The sequence below is a fragment of the Ctenopharyngodon idella genome, chromosome 16 (genome assembly GCF_019924925.1).
Source record: "Ctenopharyngodon idella isolate HZGC_01 chromosome 16, HZGC01, whole genome shotgun sequence".
Taxonomy (NCBI): Eukaryota; Metazoa; Chordata; class Actinopteri; order Cypriniformes; family Xenocyprididae; genus Ctenopharyngodon; species Ctenopharyngodon idella.
In genome coordinates, this window is record NC_067235.1 from 19,955,201 (window position 1) to 19,972,226 (window position 17,026).

Genomic DNA, 17,026 nt, shown 5'->3' on the forward strand with positions numbered 1-17,026 from the left:
GATGACAGAATTTTAATTTTACGGTGAATTTTTTGTTTAAAGGTATAGTTAACCCAAAAATGAAAATTCTGTCATCATTGACTCACCATTATATCGTTCCAAACCTGCATAACTTCCATTCTTCTGTGTTGGAAATCATACCGTTTCGGTTACCATTGACTTGCATTGTATGGACAAAAAAAAAAAAGAGACATTTTCATTTTATGGTGAACTATTCCTTTAAGCTAGTCTCAATGTTGAGAATGCTATAATGTTACAGTTTAAAGAATGAGTTAAATGAACTTTACTTTAAACACATCAACTTCTATTCACAAAAAGCACTTGTCTTTCCTTTTGTTTGCTTTTTCTTTTCAAAATGGCACTTTCTCTGAGACTAAGGGGAACATTTTAATCACCATGACTGAAAAGTAAAGGGCAAATGATTTATGAGAGAAAATCATGTGACTGCAGAGTACAGACAGTGCATAATAATCTAAATAATGCTTTAAAATGCATACAACACCAGCAGCGTGCGCATATCTTGTTTCTGGAGTCTTAAAACACGATTGCCAATGTGTATAATATGGTAAACTCTAGTATTAGCACAGGTGACCAGAGATTACTCTGGTTATAGTCATTTGGTCATTGATTTCACTTTCCAAAAGTTTAAAGGTCATATTAGAATGTAAAATCCTTGAATTTGTTTTAACCTTAGCAATCCACACACTGATAACTGTTTGTATTATGAAGATTTGTCTTGTCGCAACATGCACGTGATATATAATCGCTTATATCAGCATGCATAATCCCCATGTGCAGAGCAGAAGGGTTCAACATCTGCAGCTGAAGGCCCTGAGAGAAACGAACAGTCCCAACAGGTTATTATACACCAAATGATCTGCAGTGAAACCTGTTATAAATATAGACACACCCAAATATTCTTCCCGGTCCGGTGGGCAGGGTAATTTAAAATTTCCCACAAAACTGATGGCGGTTCAGGGATTAAGTACGTCATACCTCTAAAGCTTATTTTAAAAAAAATCAGACAGTCAATGCGATGAAGGCATTGACTGGCAAATGACCGAATAATGTTGACAGTCATGTCACAGCACAAATGAGTGATTAAACAACCAATTTATTTCCACGCTTGTCAATCAGCTGCATAGAAATGTGTGGTTTTTGCATTTCAGGCTTCAGTGGTTCCAAGAGAGTGCCACAAACCCAGTCCTTAAAGCTCATTATTCTAAATAAATAGCTAGATTTTAGGGACCATTTGTGACCATTATAGGCCAAAAGTTTCAGAACAAATGCTAATAAAACATAAAACAAAACAAAAAAATCATGTTAAATAAGGAATTAAAATGGCACATTAACCCCAGTGACAAGTAATGTTGTAATCTCTTTTCCATACTACCGCATGTTATCACGTGGCATGGATATAAAGGTTGACACAAATAAGACTAAACTGTAACAGACAGATTATCCATCACAACGACAGGCTACACTCTGCAAGGCAATGTTCAGACTGCCAACAAAATTCAGATTTTTTGCATATTCAAATTTCATTCAGATGGGTTTGTAAAAAAAAAAAAAAAAAAAAAAAAAAAAACATGCAATCGGATTTTTTCAAATCTGATTCAAACCACATGTGGAGGTGTTGAAATGCAATTCCAATCAGACTTTTACAGATGTTTCTCAGTCTGAACATAACCTAGCAGTTCAGTTGGTTCTGATCCCAGGAAGTCTACTTCTGGTGACATGCAAGCCTTATTCAGACTGTCAGTCCAAATCCGATTTTTGTGCATATCCGATTGGAATCAGATTATATTTAGCACGTGTGAGAAAAAAATAAAAAAATTCACATGAAATACGAATGTTACAGATCCGTTTCAAGCTACATTCATATGGGGTTTTAAATCCTATTCAAATCGCATTTCTGGAAATCAGTTTGTCTGACCGCTCTGATCGGATTTTGCGTAGGTTTTTTTGCCTGTCACTTTCTCACGCCATGTAAAATGTAAACACGTCAGATGTTTTTTGTAGAAAACATACTGAATGTCTTTTACAAGGGAACAAGGATATGTTGTTGTGAAGAGGTTCACACCTCTTTGAATTTTGAGACCGGCAGAGACGGCAACACGGAATAAAGCCATGCATTCCAGCTTCCTACATTTCTTAAGCTGCCTCATAAATCTAGCGTAATGACAACATCTGTATTGCAAACTCTGTTGCTTTTTGGCGTAGGCATACATACCAATGCAACACAGGAATTATAACCAGGCGCTAAAAATACAACTCATTAAAAGTCTGTTGAACCAATATGATCACTCGGGGTCCTAAAGGAGACCCGATTCCTGGGGGGACTCGATTTCTCACCACACCGGACAAGAAGAAACCGCACTGGACTACTGCATCTTATGAGGCAGAGGCAGAACCGTAGGAGGCTGGTATGTGTGGCTTTATTCTGTACTGTCATCTCCGTCTGTTACAAATCATGTCTCCGTTATATTGTCATTTTCTTCTCATCTGGCACTAACCACGCAAAATCCGATCAGAGCAGTCGGACTGAAACAGATTTCCAGAAATGAGATTTGAATAGGATTTCAAACCACATATGAATCTATCTCGAAACGGATTTGTAAAAATCAAATTATATGTGATTTTTGGCTGTTCACACTTGATAAATCTGGTTGGATTTCAATTGGATATGGACCAAAACTGGATCTGGACTGACAGCCTAAATACTCTCTGCTGCACATGCTGAGAAATTAGCACTTTAGGCACATTAGGATTTGGCAAGTATTACAGATAACAAGACACAAGAGTTTAAGCAATGCGTATATTTCCTCAAAATTAGTATCTAATAATGATGATATGATGGATTACATTCAGTTTTCAGCCCTTTCAGAGTTTTACATGAGAATTAAAAATGGCAAAAATGTACAAGAAAACAGAATATCCCCAAAGTTCATTCAAGAACAGACAATTATAAATTACATGTTCAAGAAATTGCAAAAGGAAACAAATGGAAAGTAAATGTCAATCCTGTTTAACCTCTACTCTGATGTTTTGCTCAAATTATTAAGATCTTTGCCAGATATGTGAAGATGTGTAGTCCCCGGCCACATCCTACACAAGCCCCTCCCCACTCAGGCCCCACCTCTCTCTTGTGGTTTGCAGAGAGAGTAAAGTGCTGGTAGCTGATCCAGAGGTGTTCAGGAAATGCACACATGAACCACACGGAAACGCTATGCAGAAGAAAAACAGCTGCAAACCCAACGAAGAGTAAATATATATCAAAAAAACTGTACAAAGTTTACAACATGCAAAATCATAATCATCTCAGAATATTTCAACTGAAGCAGAATATTACAACATATAAGTCAAATTAAAACAAAGAAATCAACTCAGGTTAAATTTGGAATGATTAAAACAATCCATTAAATCAAATATTACGCAATATATAACTATCCTGGAATCTACAGTTATATTCCAAAAGCAAGATTAGATTACCTTAAGTCAATCACTGTAAACCTATTTCTAAATCTCAAATAAGTCTCACATAAATGTGTAAAAGCAAAAAAAAAAAAAAAAAGTGTATGTCATTGCATATGAACTAGACAGTCGGAGCAGACTCTTTAGCCAGAGTTAGGTTCCCTTTTCAATGTCAGTTTTGTTATTCTGACACAAGCAAAAAAAAAAAAAAAAACATCTTCACAGGAGATCAAGTATTCAGTACTGAGACACAGTCTTCAAGACGTTTGAACCAGCTTGACTTGTGTAAAAGTAAAAACAACTGTAAACCTGTCAGATCGTTGATGAAATATACTACTACTGTATCTCTCTAAACAGTCCAACACCGCTATATCTCTGTATAAAACACCATTTTGGAAAGCTGTTAGTGCAGTTTTTCTTGTGTTGAACAGCCATTAAAAAAAAACAAAAGGTGGCTGGGTGGCTGTCACTTCCTCATAATGCTTTCGATTCCCGTTCAAAATGTGTAGGATTGACTGTCATGGCCTGACATGTGACCTCGCATACATAAAGACCCCCAATGAGAAAGGGCTTGGATGGCGCGTCCTTCGCCTTAGTGACGTGCGATTTCTGCGAGCTTCATGTTAACGTGTATATTTCTATAGAGTTAAAGTCAGGGCTGTAGAAAGACACTAGTGTAGTTCAGGACATGTGGAGTACAGATGCAAGATACTGGAATCGTGCTTCAAATGGGATCATTGGTCTAAAAGCTATTTGGATAATATAATGATTTGGACTGTACTCAACTGAAACTGTCGGTCTAGTTTTGATCATAACTTCACTCATATGGTCACTGAATGGTACCCTGTGTGCCTCTAAACAGGATATGTCATGTGGTGTGATATCAAAAGGCGGCAGGTGTCTGAAAGTAAAAGAATCGACCCAAGTCATACTGTAGTCTAAATATTTTCACGCTTCCAGGATCTACTTCCTGAGGATAAATAAGGCACTGAGGCAGCGACGACCTTGTCAGATGAATTATGCAATAGACTTCCTACACCACAGTACTATATACACATTTACAAGCTTAGTAGCATCTATTTGATTTGTCATTTGCAATTACTAGACACTGACTGAAGTGAGAAACAGAAGACCTTCACCCGAACATACTTTCATGGTTTGTTAGTGGTTAGTTGTACAAAGCATTAAATGCAGCTCCTTGTTTAAAACCTAGTTATAATGCACTACACAGTTTCACCTGAGGGAGTGTATGCCTAGGAACAGCCCGCAATCACATTACCCAACATTCTCTGTTCCAGCGAATAGCAGCATAGTAGCAGAAAGAATAAGGTAGCAAAAAGGAAGGAAACAAGGTCAAATAAAGTTGATGAAAGAGCACCATCGCCAAGAAATGAATCTATATGAAGGAGGTTAAAATGGTCTATGAGAGTGAAATTAATGTGAAAGTAGAGCGAGCAGGCAAGTAGTGTTCATGAATACGCAGGAACATTTCCCATCAAACCTTTTGTTCATATGTGCGGGGCCTTTAATTGTTTCGGGTAAGTGTTATTGCGACAGGAACCTTTGCAAACCCTGAATGAAAATTAGAGAGACTAAAATATCGAGACATGATCTGTAAATTGTCAATATTCCTAAAAGTGACCCTTAGTCACTGCTGTCGTCTTCATCGTCGTCGTCCGACATGTTGTTGCTGGAAAACTCCGAGCCATGCCGGCTGTCCGAGTGGGGCGGAAGGGTGGCACCCGTGGAGAGCTGCTTGTAACAGAACTCGCACACACGCACTGGTTTGGATGACTGACTGGGCAGCAGGAACTTCTTCTCTGAACAGGGGCCGCACACGACAAAGCCGCACTTCCGGCAGTGGTGGCGGCGGTTGACGGGGGTGAATTTCATCTTCTGGCAGCGCATGCACACGGTCGCCTCCGAGTCGGGCACCCAGACCGCTGCGTGCTCGCCGGTGGGAGATTTTCCGCTTTTTTCCAGCAGGTCCGAAACACACTTGCTGATGTGGCTCATCCACTCGGACTTCTCTGTTGCTGTTGCAGCATAGACGGCGAAGGATTTGGTGGGCGTTTTAATGAGCCAGCCATTGCGCAGTTCGCCCTCATCCTCCACAGTGTCTATGGTGACGCTCTCCAGAGGGATGATGTGCTGCTTATTGTATTTCTTCTTCAGGATGACGATGTTGCCGTACACCAGGATGTCATTGAAGAGGAAGAACTGCCGGGCTTTGGGTTTTTTGCGGCACAGCTTTGTGAGAACACCCTCCCCGATGAGCACTCGACCTGGGATGGCCAGCGGTTGACCTGCTGTGCCAAAGCATGCTTCCACGAACCCGATGCGCTTAGAGTTGGCCTCACTGTTTGCCAAGCGGTCCACCATCTTTCAGACGCCTGGGAAAGTGAAATAGAAAAATAAAGGGTTATAATGGGAGCAGGAACAGAAACTGATTATAATGACTCTGACAATATAACCACACATAACAGAGTTAAGGCAAGAACACTTCTGGTTTATCAAATCTTAACCGATGCTTTGTGGCTTATAAATAATTCCCTGAATCTTCTCAATTTTGAGATTAATCAGTGGCTACTTATATAAATACAAATGCTTTTGTTTTATACACACAGAGGTCCCAAAGTCTGACACCAATCAATTTCAATATTCATTTTCTTTATTATTATTATTATGCCTCCAAGAAAGTCATCAGCATATTTTCACATAGTCAGGCTGCCAAATGCTGTGAGAGATTGCCTATGCTGTTTAATGCCGTTGTTACAGATAAGAATATTTCATTAAAATGTAAATATTATCATCGTATGTAACTGATTAACCATTGCTATCAATGTTAAATCTTGAAGTACTTATGAGTGCAATGATGTGTCCAACCATTTACTACCCTTATTTTCAATCTTTGTTCTTTATTACTGATTGTTTACTTTTACACAGTTATTACACAATTACTCAGTCAAATGTTTACTTACACCGCGTTCCAAATTATCATGCAAGTGACATATTAGTAAGATTTCAGTAGAATAAACATTCAGATTTTAGTTTTTCTAAGAAAATGTTTGTTTGTTTATTTATCCCAGCTGTGCTCTAAATCACTCACAAATCTTATGATAATTCGATAATCTCCATTCAGTTTTCACACAATATTAGTTGTTTTCATGCCTTTTGGACAACATTTCACCATTTCATGCTTTTCATCTTCAGAAAGATCTTTCTTCCTCCCCATATTGCATGAGAACTGTGACTTGCTTAATAATGTGGAACGACCTCTAAGTAGGGTTTCCATAGACCTGGCAAATTATTTTGTCTGAAATTGATACCAGTTATCTAAAAAGACATGGATAAATAAACAAACAAACAAACATTTTCTTAGAAAAACTAAAATCTGAATGTTTATTGTACTGAAATCTTACTGATATGTCACTTGCATAATAATTTGGAACACGGTGTATACCTGCCAGAAGTCACTGAAGAGCAGAATGCCAGCTTAATGAAAGAAATTACGGAAATGGAAATAAATGCATCAATAACAAAGCTAAAAAGGCCCAGGTATAGATGGATACACATCTGAATGGAACAAAAGCTTTCAAAAACAGATAGTCCCCAGATTCCAAACTGCATGCAACTGGGCTCTCCAAAAGGGGGAGATTCCCCCTTCCTGGAGGGAAGCTACAATCAGGGCCGTACCCACCATTGAGGTCCCCGAGTTCCGGACCTCAGTATTTTCCAAGAAGTAGGCCTATAGTAAAGGTTGTGAAATAATTGCCTAATTTTAACTCTACTTTGGTGCTGCAAGGATATTGCGCAACGCCAATAACCAACCCTCTTATGAGCTGCCTCAGCGGGCAGATAGCACTTGTCAATGTCAAAATACTTGAGATGACAAATCAAAGTAGGCAGGCATTATGTTCACAGAAGCTGCTGACCGTGAATTCCAGCACGACGCTTCAGTTCAAAAAAGAGTGAGATAAGATGTAAGTAGCTAAACTATACATTTAATATTTTGACAGTTTTACAATAGAAATGTTAAATGACTGAAAGAAATAATCAGGGATGCAAACTATTAAACTTTTGTCTAATTTCACCATTTTGAATTGAAAATATATAACCTACGCAATTCACATAATGTAATTTGCAACTGTCAATTTGACAAGAACCATTAACAAAGTAGTTTTCATCATATTAGGCCTAAGATTAATAAGGAATGTGCACAAATTGTGAATGAAGTTACTTAGTTGCCTAGCTTTTCTGGTAGCCTTAAGTAAATTCAGTTGAGAATACGATTCATAAAACATACATATTAGTTCACCCTGTGTTTACTTCCTTAACTGATACAAACAAGAATGAAAAGACTATATCAGTTAAAGCTCAGTTTTGGTGGGGGATGATATACAGAGTAAGATAAGGACACAGAGAAAAAGAAAGAAAGAAGGTGATGGAGATGAGAGAGGAATAGTATTGAAACATTTCTTATTTAAGGAGATTCCTGTTTGGGCTATGTGATCGTGTATCGTCATCAATAAACATAAACTAGCCTCATCTGTATTTCCAGTTTGTGTGGATCATTCATTGCAACATTTAATCTGATTCTCATGTTTAAGAGTTATCTGCTTGACTAATCATTTATGCTGCTGCTCACTGGTTTTAAAGCTAGTGTTATCCCAATTTTTTTTTTGGCCTTCAAACATCTTAAAATGTAGATCAGGGAAATCAAAATTTCCTCTGCAAAATGCCCCTGAACCCTGCTAGCAAGCTCCATTTTTGGACCTCAGTATTTATAAATCCCTGCGTATGGCCCTGGCTACAATTACAATTATTCCTAAAGACAGGACAGATAAAATAGAGTATAAAAATTATCATCCAATTTCTGTTTTAAACAAATTATAGACAGGGATGTCCCCACTTCTGTTTGCTTTACTTTTAGAGCCGTTAAGCCAATATATAAAACAAAATACAGATATTAAGGGAATAGATATAATTGGAGGAGAACAGAACAGAAGTTACCTTTTTTCACAGATGATATTAGATTTTTTAAGACAACCAATTTAATCATTAAAAGTCCAGATGGAAACAAAGTTTTTTCTGAGAATTATCAGGCTATAAATTAATTGTACAAAAAACTCAAATCTTAACTTTTAATTGTCAACCATCTATACATACACTATATTGCCAAAAGTTTTGGGACGCCTGCCTTTACGTGCACATGAACTTTATTGACATCCCATTCTTAATCCCATGGGTTTAATATGGAGTTGACCCACCCTTTGCAGCTATCAACAGCTTCAACTTTTCTGAGAAGGCTTTCCACAAGGTTTAGTGTGTTTATGGGAATTTTTGACTGTTCTTCTAGAAGCGCATTTATGAGGTCAGGCAGTGATGTTGGACGAGAAGGCCTGGCTCGAGAGTCTCCGCTCTAATTCATCCCAAAGGTGTTCTATCGGGTTGAGGTCAGGACTCTGTGCAGGCCAGTCAAGTTCCTCCACACCAAACTCGGTCATTCATGTCTTTATGGACCTTGCTTTGTGCACTGGTGCGCAGTCATGTTGGAACAGGAAGGGGCCATCCCCAAACTGTTCCCACAAAGTTGGGAGCATGAAATTGTCCAAAATGTCTTGGTATGCTGAAGCATTAAGAGTTCCTTTCACTGGAACTAAGGGGCCAAACCCAACCCCTGAAAAACAACCCCACACCATAATCCCCGCTCCACCAAACTTTACACTTGGCACAATGCAGTCAGGCAAGTACCATTCTCCTGGCAACCGGCAAACCCAGACTCATCCATCGGATTGGCAGACAGAGAAGCGTGATTCGTCACTCCAGAGAACACGTCTCCACTGCTCTAGAGTCCAGTTGCGGCGTGCTTTACACCACTGCATCCGACACTTTGCATTGCACTTGGTGATGTAAGGCTTGGATGCAGCTGCTCGGCCATGGAAACCCATTCCATGAAGCTCTCTACGCACTGTTCTTGAGCTAATCTGAAGGCCACACAAAGTTTAGAGGTCTGTAGCTATTGACTCTGCAGAAAGTTGGCGACTTCTGCGCACTGTGCGCCTCAGCATGCGCTGACCCCGCTCTGTGATTTTACGTGGCCCACCACTTCATGGCTGAGTTGCTGTTGTTCCCAATTGCTTCCACTTTGTTATGATAGCACTAACAGTTGACCGTGGAATATTTAGTAGTGAGGAAATTTCATGGTACCACGCTTGAATTCACTGAGCTCCTGAGAGCGACCCATTCTTTCACAAATGTTTGTAGAAGCAGTCTGCATGCCTAGGTGCTTGATTTTATACACCTGTGGCCATGGAAGTGACTGGAACACCTGAATTCAATGATTTGGAGGGGTGTCCCAATACTTTTGGCAATATAGTGTATATATATTTATTTGAGAGTTTAAATGTGGAGAGGATTCTTTGAAATATTTAGGGATTCATATACCCAGAGATATCACAGGCTTATCCGATGTAAATTACAAGCCACTGCATTATAACATGAAATCAGATATACCTGGAATCTTCTACCATATCTAGGTTTATATTTTAGAATTGAAACAATTAATATAAATATACTTCCATGATTTCTGTATCTTTTCCAAACACTTTCTATAGAGGTAAGTATACAACATCTTACTTAATTGGATAGACTGATATCACGATTTATATGGCAAGGGAAAAAAACAATAAAATTCAAGACACTACAATTACAGAAAGAAAGAAAAACACTACAGCAATTTTATATATTTTGTTTACTTGTGTTATCCCAAATGTTTCCAACAATGTTTAAATCCAGAGAAATCAGCTATTTTAACCAGTGTAACAACCAGTGTCATTGTGACGCCTGTCAATGACATTGTATCAGATTTATCAACAATTTCTGGTTATACTTTGTTAGAAACCATTGAAAAACCTAAAAGACACTTTAATATATTTTGCAACCTCCAATACAAGCTATAATGGTAGATAATCATTTGATAAAAATATATAAAAGCGAATTCAATCTGTTGAAACTTATTAACTTATTAAAGATCTGGCAAGATCTATCAAGAAGAATTTTTAATGTATAATTTTTAGATTTTAAATCGAAAAAAATCATCAACAGATTAATCGATTATCAAAATAATTGTTAGTTGCAGCCCTAGGCTCTTACATCACAAGAAAGACAAGTCTGTTCAAAGGAGGAAATGTGTGTTCCTGCAGAACAATATACATCATTGTGGACATTTGATGTTGTTGTTGTTGGAATCAATTTCAATGTGCAGATTGTTTGATGGAAAGAATGAGTCAATATGTATAATGACAAGCTTTTACAATAAAATGGGGAATATAAAATTCATTTTTTCCATTTCATCACAGAAAAATCAACAGATTATCAAAATAGGCCCTAGTTGTTATTTGCAGCTCTAATAGTGATCCTCCAATAAATCGAAACCAACTCAAACTGCATCTTTTTGATCACTACATTATCACAGAATATCCTTTTACAGCGCAAGAGTCAAACAGAGCTACATGAGCTACTCAAGATAGGACAGCAGGAACTGATCATTCTCACATTACATCCTGTCTGTCCGCCTCTGCAGTCGTATCTGTGCTGGTCTAATAAATGAACTGCACCAGTTTAAAAAAAACAACAACCAACAATCATGTGACAAGCAAATGACAAACATCTCATAAAACTACTGATTCATTTAATAAGCAGGTGCTAAAATCAAGCTAGTGTATAATACTGCAGTGTCACCCTTGTTTATTCACTTGCCTTTGGATGTAAATAAATGACATAATCCAAAGCCTCTTCAGATGGCAGAGCAGATCATGACAAACGCACACTGGTTTGGTGCCATGCAAAAGCTACTATTCACATATTTGGTTTCATATCATTTCCTCTTTGTGAATTAGAAATTATCAAACCGGGTATCACCATCACGCTAACTGGGTTTCCAAGGGTGTTTGAAAATGGAAAATCTGAGGTCTGTAGACGCCTAGGGTAGGAAGGGGTCATTGTAAAGCTTGGTGAACTCACAAGTCACGAGATTTTCATGAGATCAGTTAAACGCTGGGGGATTAAGTGACCAGAAAACAGTACTGGGCGTATTTCCATTATGCCATGTATAAGGTAAACCCCAGGTCTGGTTCTGTTATGACTAGTATATCGTAATCTGATGATATGGCAAACAAAACCAGCCCCTTCCCCTAGAGGGGAACACCATGACATTTAATACATCCTACATGTTGACCTTGATGCTGAAAAACAGAGCTTGCCCATGTACAACTTCACAATTCACACATAAACCACATATTAATCTAATGCAATCTTCTCCAATCGCACCACCCCCTGAGCAGGAAACATCACCAGACAACTAATTAAAAGAGGGTATTTACTCACCCTCATGTTTAAAACCTGTATTACTTCTTTCTTCTGCGTTACACAAAAGATGACGCACAAAAGTTTTTGTGTCCATACAATGAAAGTTGATGAGGTCAAAACAACTTTGGACCCCAGTAACTTTAAATGTAAGGACAGAAATGACTGAAATATTGTACAAAATAGAAGAAAGAAAGTCATACAGATTTGGGACAACATGAAGTGAGTAAATTACGACATAATTTGAGGGAGGGTGAAATATCCCTTTAATGTCAGCAAATTGTATCATATCAGACAATATCTTACCATGTGCCAAAAGGACGTGACACTTGAACAGAATGCATCGGTCTCAAAACATGCTTTTAAAGGTTAGACTATTTTTAACATGAATGTCTTAAAAATGGTGGGATGCTCAAATAACTGCACAAGACATGATGCAACAGCCAAAGACGTCCATCTGAATGAGTATAGCCGCAGTGACGGTGCTTTAAAGGGGATTAGCTTAAAAGATGCAACTTTTCCAAGAAGGTTTTACTGCAACTCACCAATCGATTAGTCAGCTGTAGAACAACTAATTAAGCATTAACCATTTATGCGGTTTACTTCCACTTCCACATTACCTCCACTATCTTTAACATAGACACTCAAACATAGACGCTCAGCATGAATTTTGAAGTAACGTGATGGGCAGTAAAGAAGCTGTGTGTGCCCGAAACTCAGTGAAAGGACACCACTGCCTCCTACACAGCAGCGCTTTCCTGACTCACTTCCTCCTTTCTCATGAAAATGAAAACTACTGCAAAGTTACTCCACACATGCTGTGGGCAATACTACATGTTTAGAATAGCCAAAGATATTGCAGTTACTAGCATTTTAATTTCCACAGTGAAATCCAGTGATACTTTGAGCATTAGATGCATTGTGCTTTACATGTTTCTGCAGTATTATCAACACATTAACCTAACAAAAGTCATAGTAAACACTGTACTACAATGCCACAGACAACTGCATAAACATTCTAGACAGAACCATAATGTTATGGCAATCCACAAAGCCAAACAAAAATGTACCAGCAAAGACAAATTTAGACCTTGTAGACAAAACCTAACACTAAAAAACCTTTGCCTTTTCACTTGTGAAAAGATCCAGTTTCAATGTTTTTAAAAGTATAGTAATTTACCTCATGTCGTTCCAAACCTGTATGACTTTCTTTCTTCTAGGAACAAAGATATTTTTGGTCCATACACTACCAACAACTTTGAACTCCACTGGCTTTCATGGTATGGGCAAAATGTATCTTTTGTGTTCCACAGAGAAAAAAAAAAAAAATGCAAAAAATGTGTCATGTGCTCCAAACACCCACTCTTTTCAGAGGCTTCCCTAAACCGGCCTCTGGTTTAAAAATGAGAAGCACAAAGCTTCTTAATAGCTGCCTTGTAAAAGGTTTGCTCTCTTGTCGCTGAGTGACATAAAGGTCAATGATGAACACTCTTAGCAATGACACATTAAGCATCTTGCCAGCAATTGAGAATATCAAGCATATACATTCTTCATCTCAGTCCAAAGAAATGGTAACAAATCAGATTGGGAATTGCTGTGTAAAGCCTAATTTTACAATCAGCCTTAGAAAAACTGCAAAAGAAATGCATACTGCACAAAAAAAGGCACGTTCCATGTGAAATCCTCAGATGAACGATACAGCAGATGTTTGAGACACTATACCAAAGTCCTTTTCAAGGAAAATCTGTTCACTCGGTGGCCATATTTGCAACATCTCCGGGCAGCTATTTCAGGCATCCAAGACCAAGTCCTATTCATTTGAATGGGGGAATCCTGAAATCTCAAAAACTGCTTGCCGAACTCACAATTAAATAACATATTTCAAATCAGCAACAAAATCTGACATTAACTATCCCATAAATGTTGTTTCTTATGCTCAAACATCAGTAAAAAAAGCTAATTTTTCAGGCTAGATGAGCCAATGCGCATGTGCAGCCCTAAGCATGAGTCTCAGGTTTCTATGGGAACCGGAGCTTCTAACGGCAGATGCAGTGATGCAATGACTTTATCAATCAACGACTGGCTCTGTTACTTAGAAGGCGGGACATATTCCGCCATATTGCGCATCGCAGTTTCTCCCATTCATACCTAATAGTAGTGAACCGCCATTCTATTTCTATATCTATAATCTCTGACTACGCTCTGTAGTAGTATGAATTTTTTTTTATACTCTACTTAAAAGTTACATTTTTCTTTAGCTTTTAGTATTAATATGTTAGCCTTAAGGTTATGAATAAGCTGGTGTGTTCCAAAACAATGACAAAATTTGCATTTAGGAGATATATAGACTTACAGTCTCTCACTTCCACTAAAATGGATCACAGATTTTCATGACATCACCAAGGACTTTAGCTTCTCATCAAATCTTCTGTCCAATCAAATGCTCTCTAGAATCTGAAGTCCCGCCCCCTCCTACACTATAAACAGACACATACACATTTACTAGTTTCTACAAGCACTACATAGAGGATAGGGAACGATTCAGACAGTGTAAATATGCTTTACATTGATGCAAATGAAGTCCGTTTTCACGTTAGTGTCAAGTGAACCGCCGCAGCGCGAGCACAGTCTGCTCCGGTCCAGAGACACGAGAGCACAAAGTGGATCATATGGGCGAGTCAGTGCAGACCACAAAACGTATTGGACCCATTTGAATTCTGTACAGAATGCTGTATTTTAAAGGGATATAGAGGAGATTAGGAGGAGAAACGGTTAGATATTAGAAGGAAACCAAAGCTTTACCAAGCTCAGCGGCTCTGGCCAAGCTGTGATATAAACGAAACGCTATTGCGATATATCCCACCCTGTCTTCCTGTTTCAGTTGAAATTACGTCAACACACTGAATAATGTTGCGCGTTCCAAGAAATCAAGTTAAAAAACACACCTGGGTTTGTTTACATGTCAGTCAGATGGTCTCCTCCTGTTTGAGCGGGCAGTTCTTGGCCAGAACAAGCTGTAATTTATATACCATTATTAACTAGGGCTGGGTATTGACACAATTTTCATGATTCGATTCGATTTCTATTCACATGCTTGCAATTCGATTCGATATTGATTATTTTGGATGTTTTTTATAACAAAGTTTAGAATTACATAATCATATTTCTACTCCCATTCGTTTTTTTGAAATAAACATTTAAATCGTGGCTGTCATAACTGATTTAATCAAACATGCATTAAATATTGAAGAACATTAAAAATTATAACGAATATGTAACGCGCATATATTTATCAGAATGCTGCTCTCTAGAGTTCATTTTTCTAGCTGACTAATGAGTTTATGGTCACTGAATATGGTTTTTCTGAGGTAAATGTGATGTTACGTTTTATTAACGTCTTTCTGAGGTTGAAACACTGATTGAGCTATTACATGAGACATGATACGGATTTCGGTAAGTTGTACTGTATCTTTTAGCATACCGTCAGATGTTTAGTCATGTTTATTTCGCGCTGTAACTGGTATTAAAGCAGAGGAGAGGATGTTCACACGCGCTCCGTGCTGCCGCTTCTCTTTAACTGAGGCGCTACAGCGATCTGTCACGCCACATTAAACAGCACCAAAATGGTATTTATTTTTTGAATCTCATAATAAGATGGACGTCATTTGAAATCTGAGACTTTGCTTCATATCAAAAATAACAAAGCATAAAGATAATTGTGATTTATTGAATGGGAGGCGCGCTACATGTTCTGTTCATTCATCAACTGAAAACAGACTAGACTAATCGATTCTTGGGATTTAAGGATCGATATCGGTTCGTAAAAATGAGAATCGATTAAAATCGAGAAATCAATACTTTTTTACCCAGCCCTATTATTAACACTAAATTTGAATGTATTACTACAATATTGAGGGGGTGGGGACATTCTTGTTGCAGAGATCAATACAAACGTGCTTAAAAAGTGCGTATTAAGGCACCGATATACTCACAAGCATATCGTTTAGGGGTAAAAAGAAGTTCCACGTCAAAGAGGGAGGAGCTTAAGAGCGCACTTATCTATTACGTAATCACCATGGACCAATGGTAGTTCGAAGGTGTTTACCAGCTGGAGCAAACTTTTCCAGAAAGTTTACTTTGGCAAGCTGTTTCGAACTCCCAAAAAAAACTCCAAACGAACTTCATTTTGGCTTGATTTTCTTCTAAATGAAATCACACCAGTTCGTTCTTCGATTCCGCTTGAAGTATGTCGGAGACTTTAATTACTGTAGCCCCTCAAAGCACAAAAGAGAAACAGGCATATTTACTGTCTGCTTCACTAGATTGCTCAAACGCTTATTTCCGTTGCTGAAGCATATGAGTCTGGTTATTAAGTCCCTGACCGAATTTGCTTAGATGGCCTGCTGGCAATGACTAAGTGAATGTGATCTGGAAGAGAAGCCTGGAAGGCCTACTCTGGATGTGCTGGCCATATAAAAAGATGTCATCCTAATTCTGCCAGCCTTCATGACGAAGGCTGATGGATGGGTGCCTGTCTCCATAATTAGACTCGCTCTGGTATGACTCACTAAAGCATTAGCCACAGCATCTATTTCACTCAGTTCGCAAACCCTGCAAAAAGCTCTTTCATCATTCAACAGGCAGGAACCAAAGAGAATGTTTATCAAGCGATGTCCAATCAAATATTTGGAATATATAAAATTATAAATTATGCTTACTGTCATTTTAGATCAGTTTAATGTGTCCTTGCTGTTTTTTTTTTTTTTTTTTTTAAAGATTTCTCAGATCATGTTATACTTATAATCATGTTAGCTATAATCATTGTAACACAAATATAGTGTGTGTCATGTGTTTTTCCTCCATTTCAGACACAGTTGCTTTGCAGTACATCAGCTGTTATGTGGAAAAGCACATCTTGACACTTTCGGACACTTGCACGGGAGATCAGACAGCTGCAGGTGGGAGAGGAGCAGCAGGTGCAGACCAGACCTCTCTTTCTCTGCCGAACACTAACATATTGCAGGTCTAACAGCCAGCACCTGGCCCTCCAGAAGCCAAGCAATTTGATAGTCCATCTGCCAGAGGAAAGCAGGATCTGTCAATCATGTCAATCAACAACAAAAACAAAGCACAAATGGTCTCTAACTGCTTTCTAGATGCAGATTTATGTGATTATGAGTGCGGT

General features: G+C 38.3%; 1 protein-coding gene across 3 annotated transcripts in view; it reads right to left on the reverse strand.

The window, feature by feature from the left end:
• LOC127496947 (pleckstrin homology domain-containing family F member 2) overlaps window positions 1–17,026 on the reverse strand; it is a 64,442-nt gene that overhangs the window by 34,739 nt on the left and 12,677 nt on the right. The window contains exons 1-2 of one of the 3 annotated variants that reach the window (XM_051864956.1): window positions 13,022–13,273; window positions 2,805–5,867 (exon numbers count right to left, since the gene is read on the reverse strand). The exons of 1 other annotated variant lie outside the window; for it this stretch is intronic. In XM_051864956.1, the coding sequence (XP_051720916.1) occupies window positions 5,119–5,856 (738 nt within the window). In that variant the 5' untranslated portion in view covers window positions 5,857–5,867; window positions 13,022–13,273 and the 3' untranslated portion in view covers window positions 2,805–5,118. Of the gene's footprint in view, window positions 1–2,804; window positions 5,868–13,021; window positions 13,274–17,026 lie in introns of those variants that run through there. One more of the 3 variants, XM_051864955.1, reaches the window with a different exon arrangement.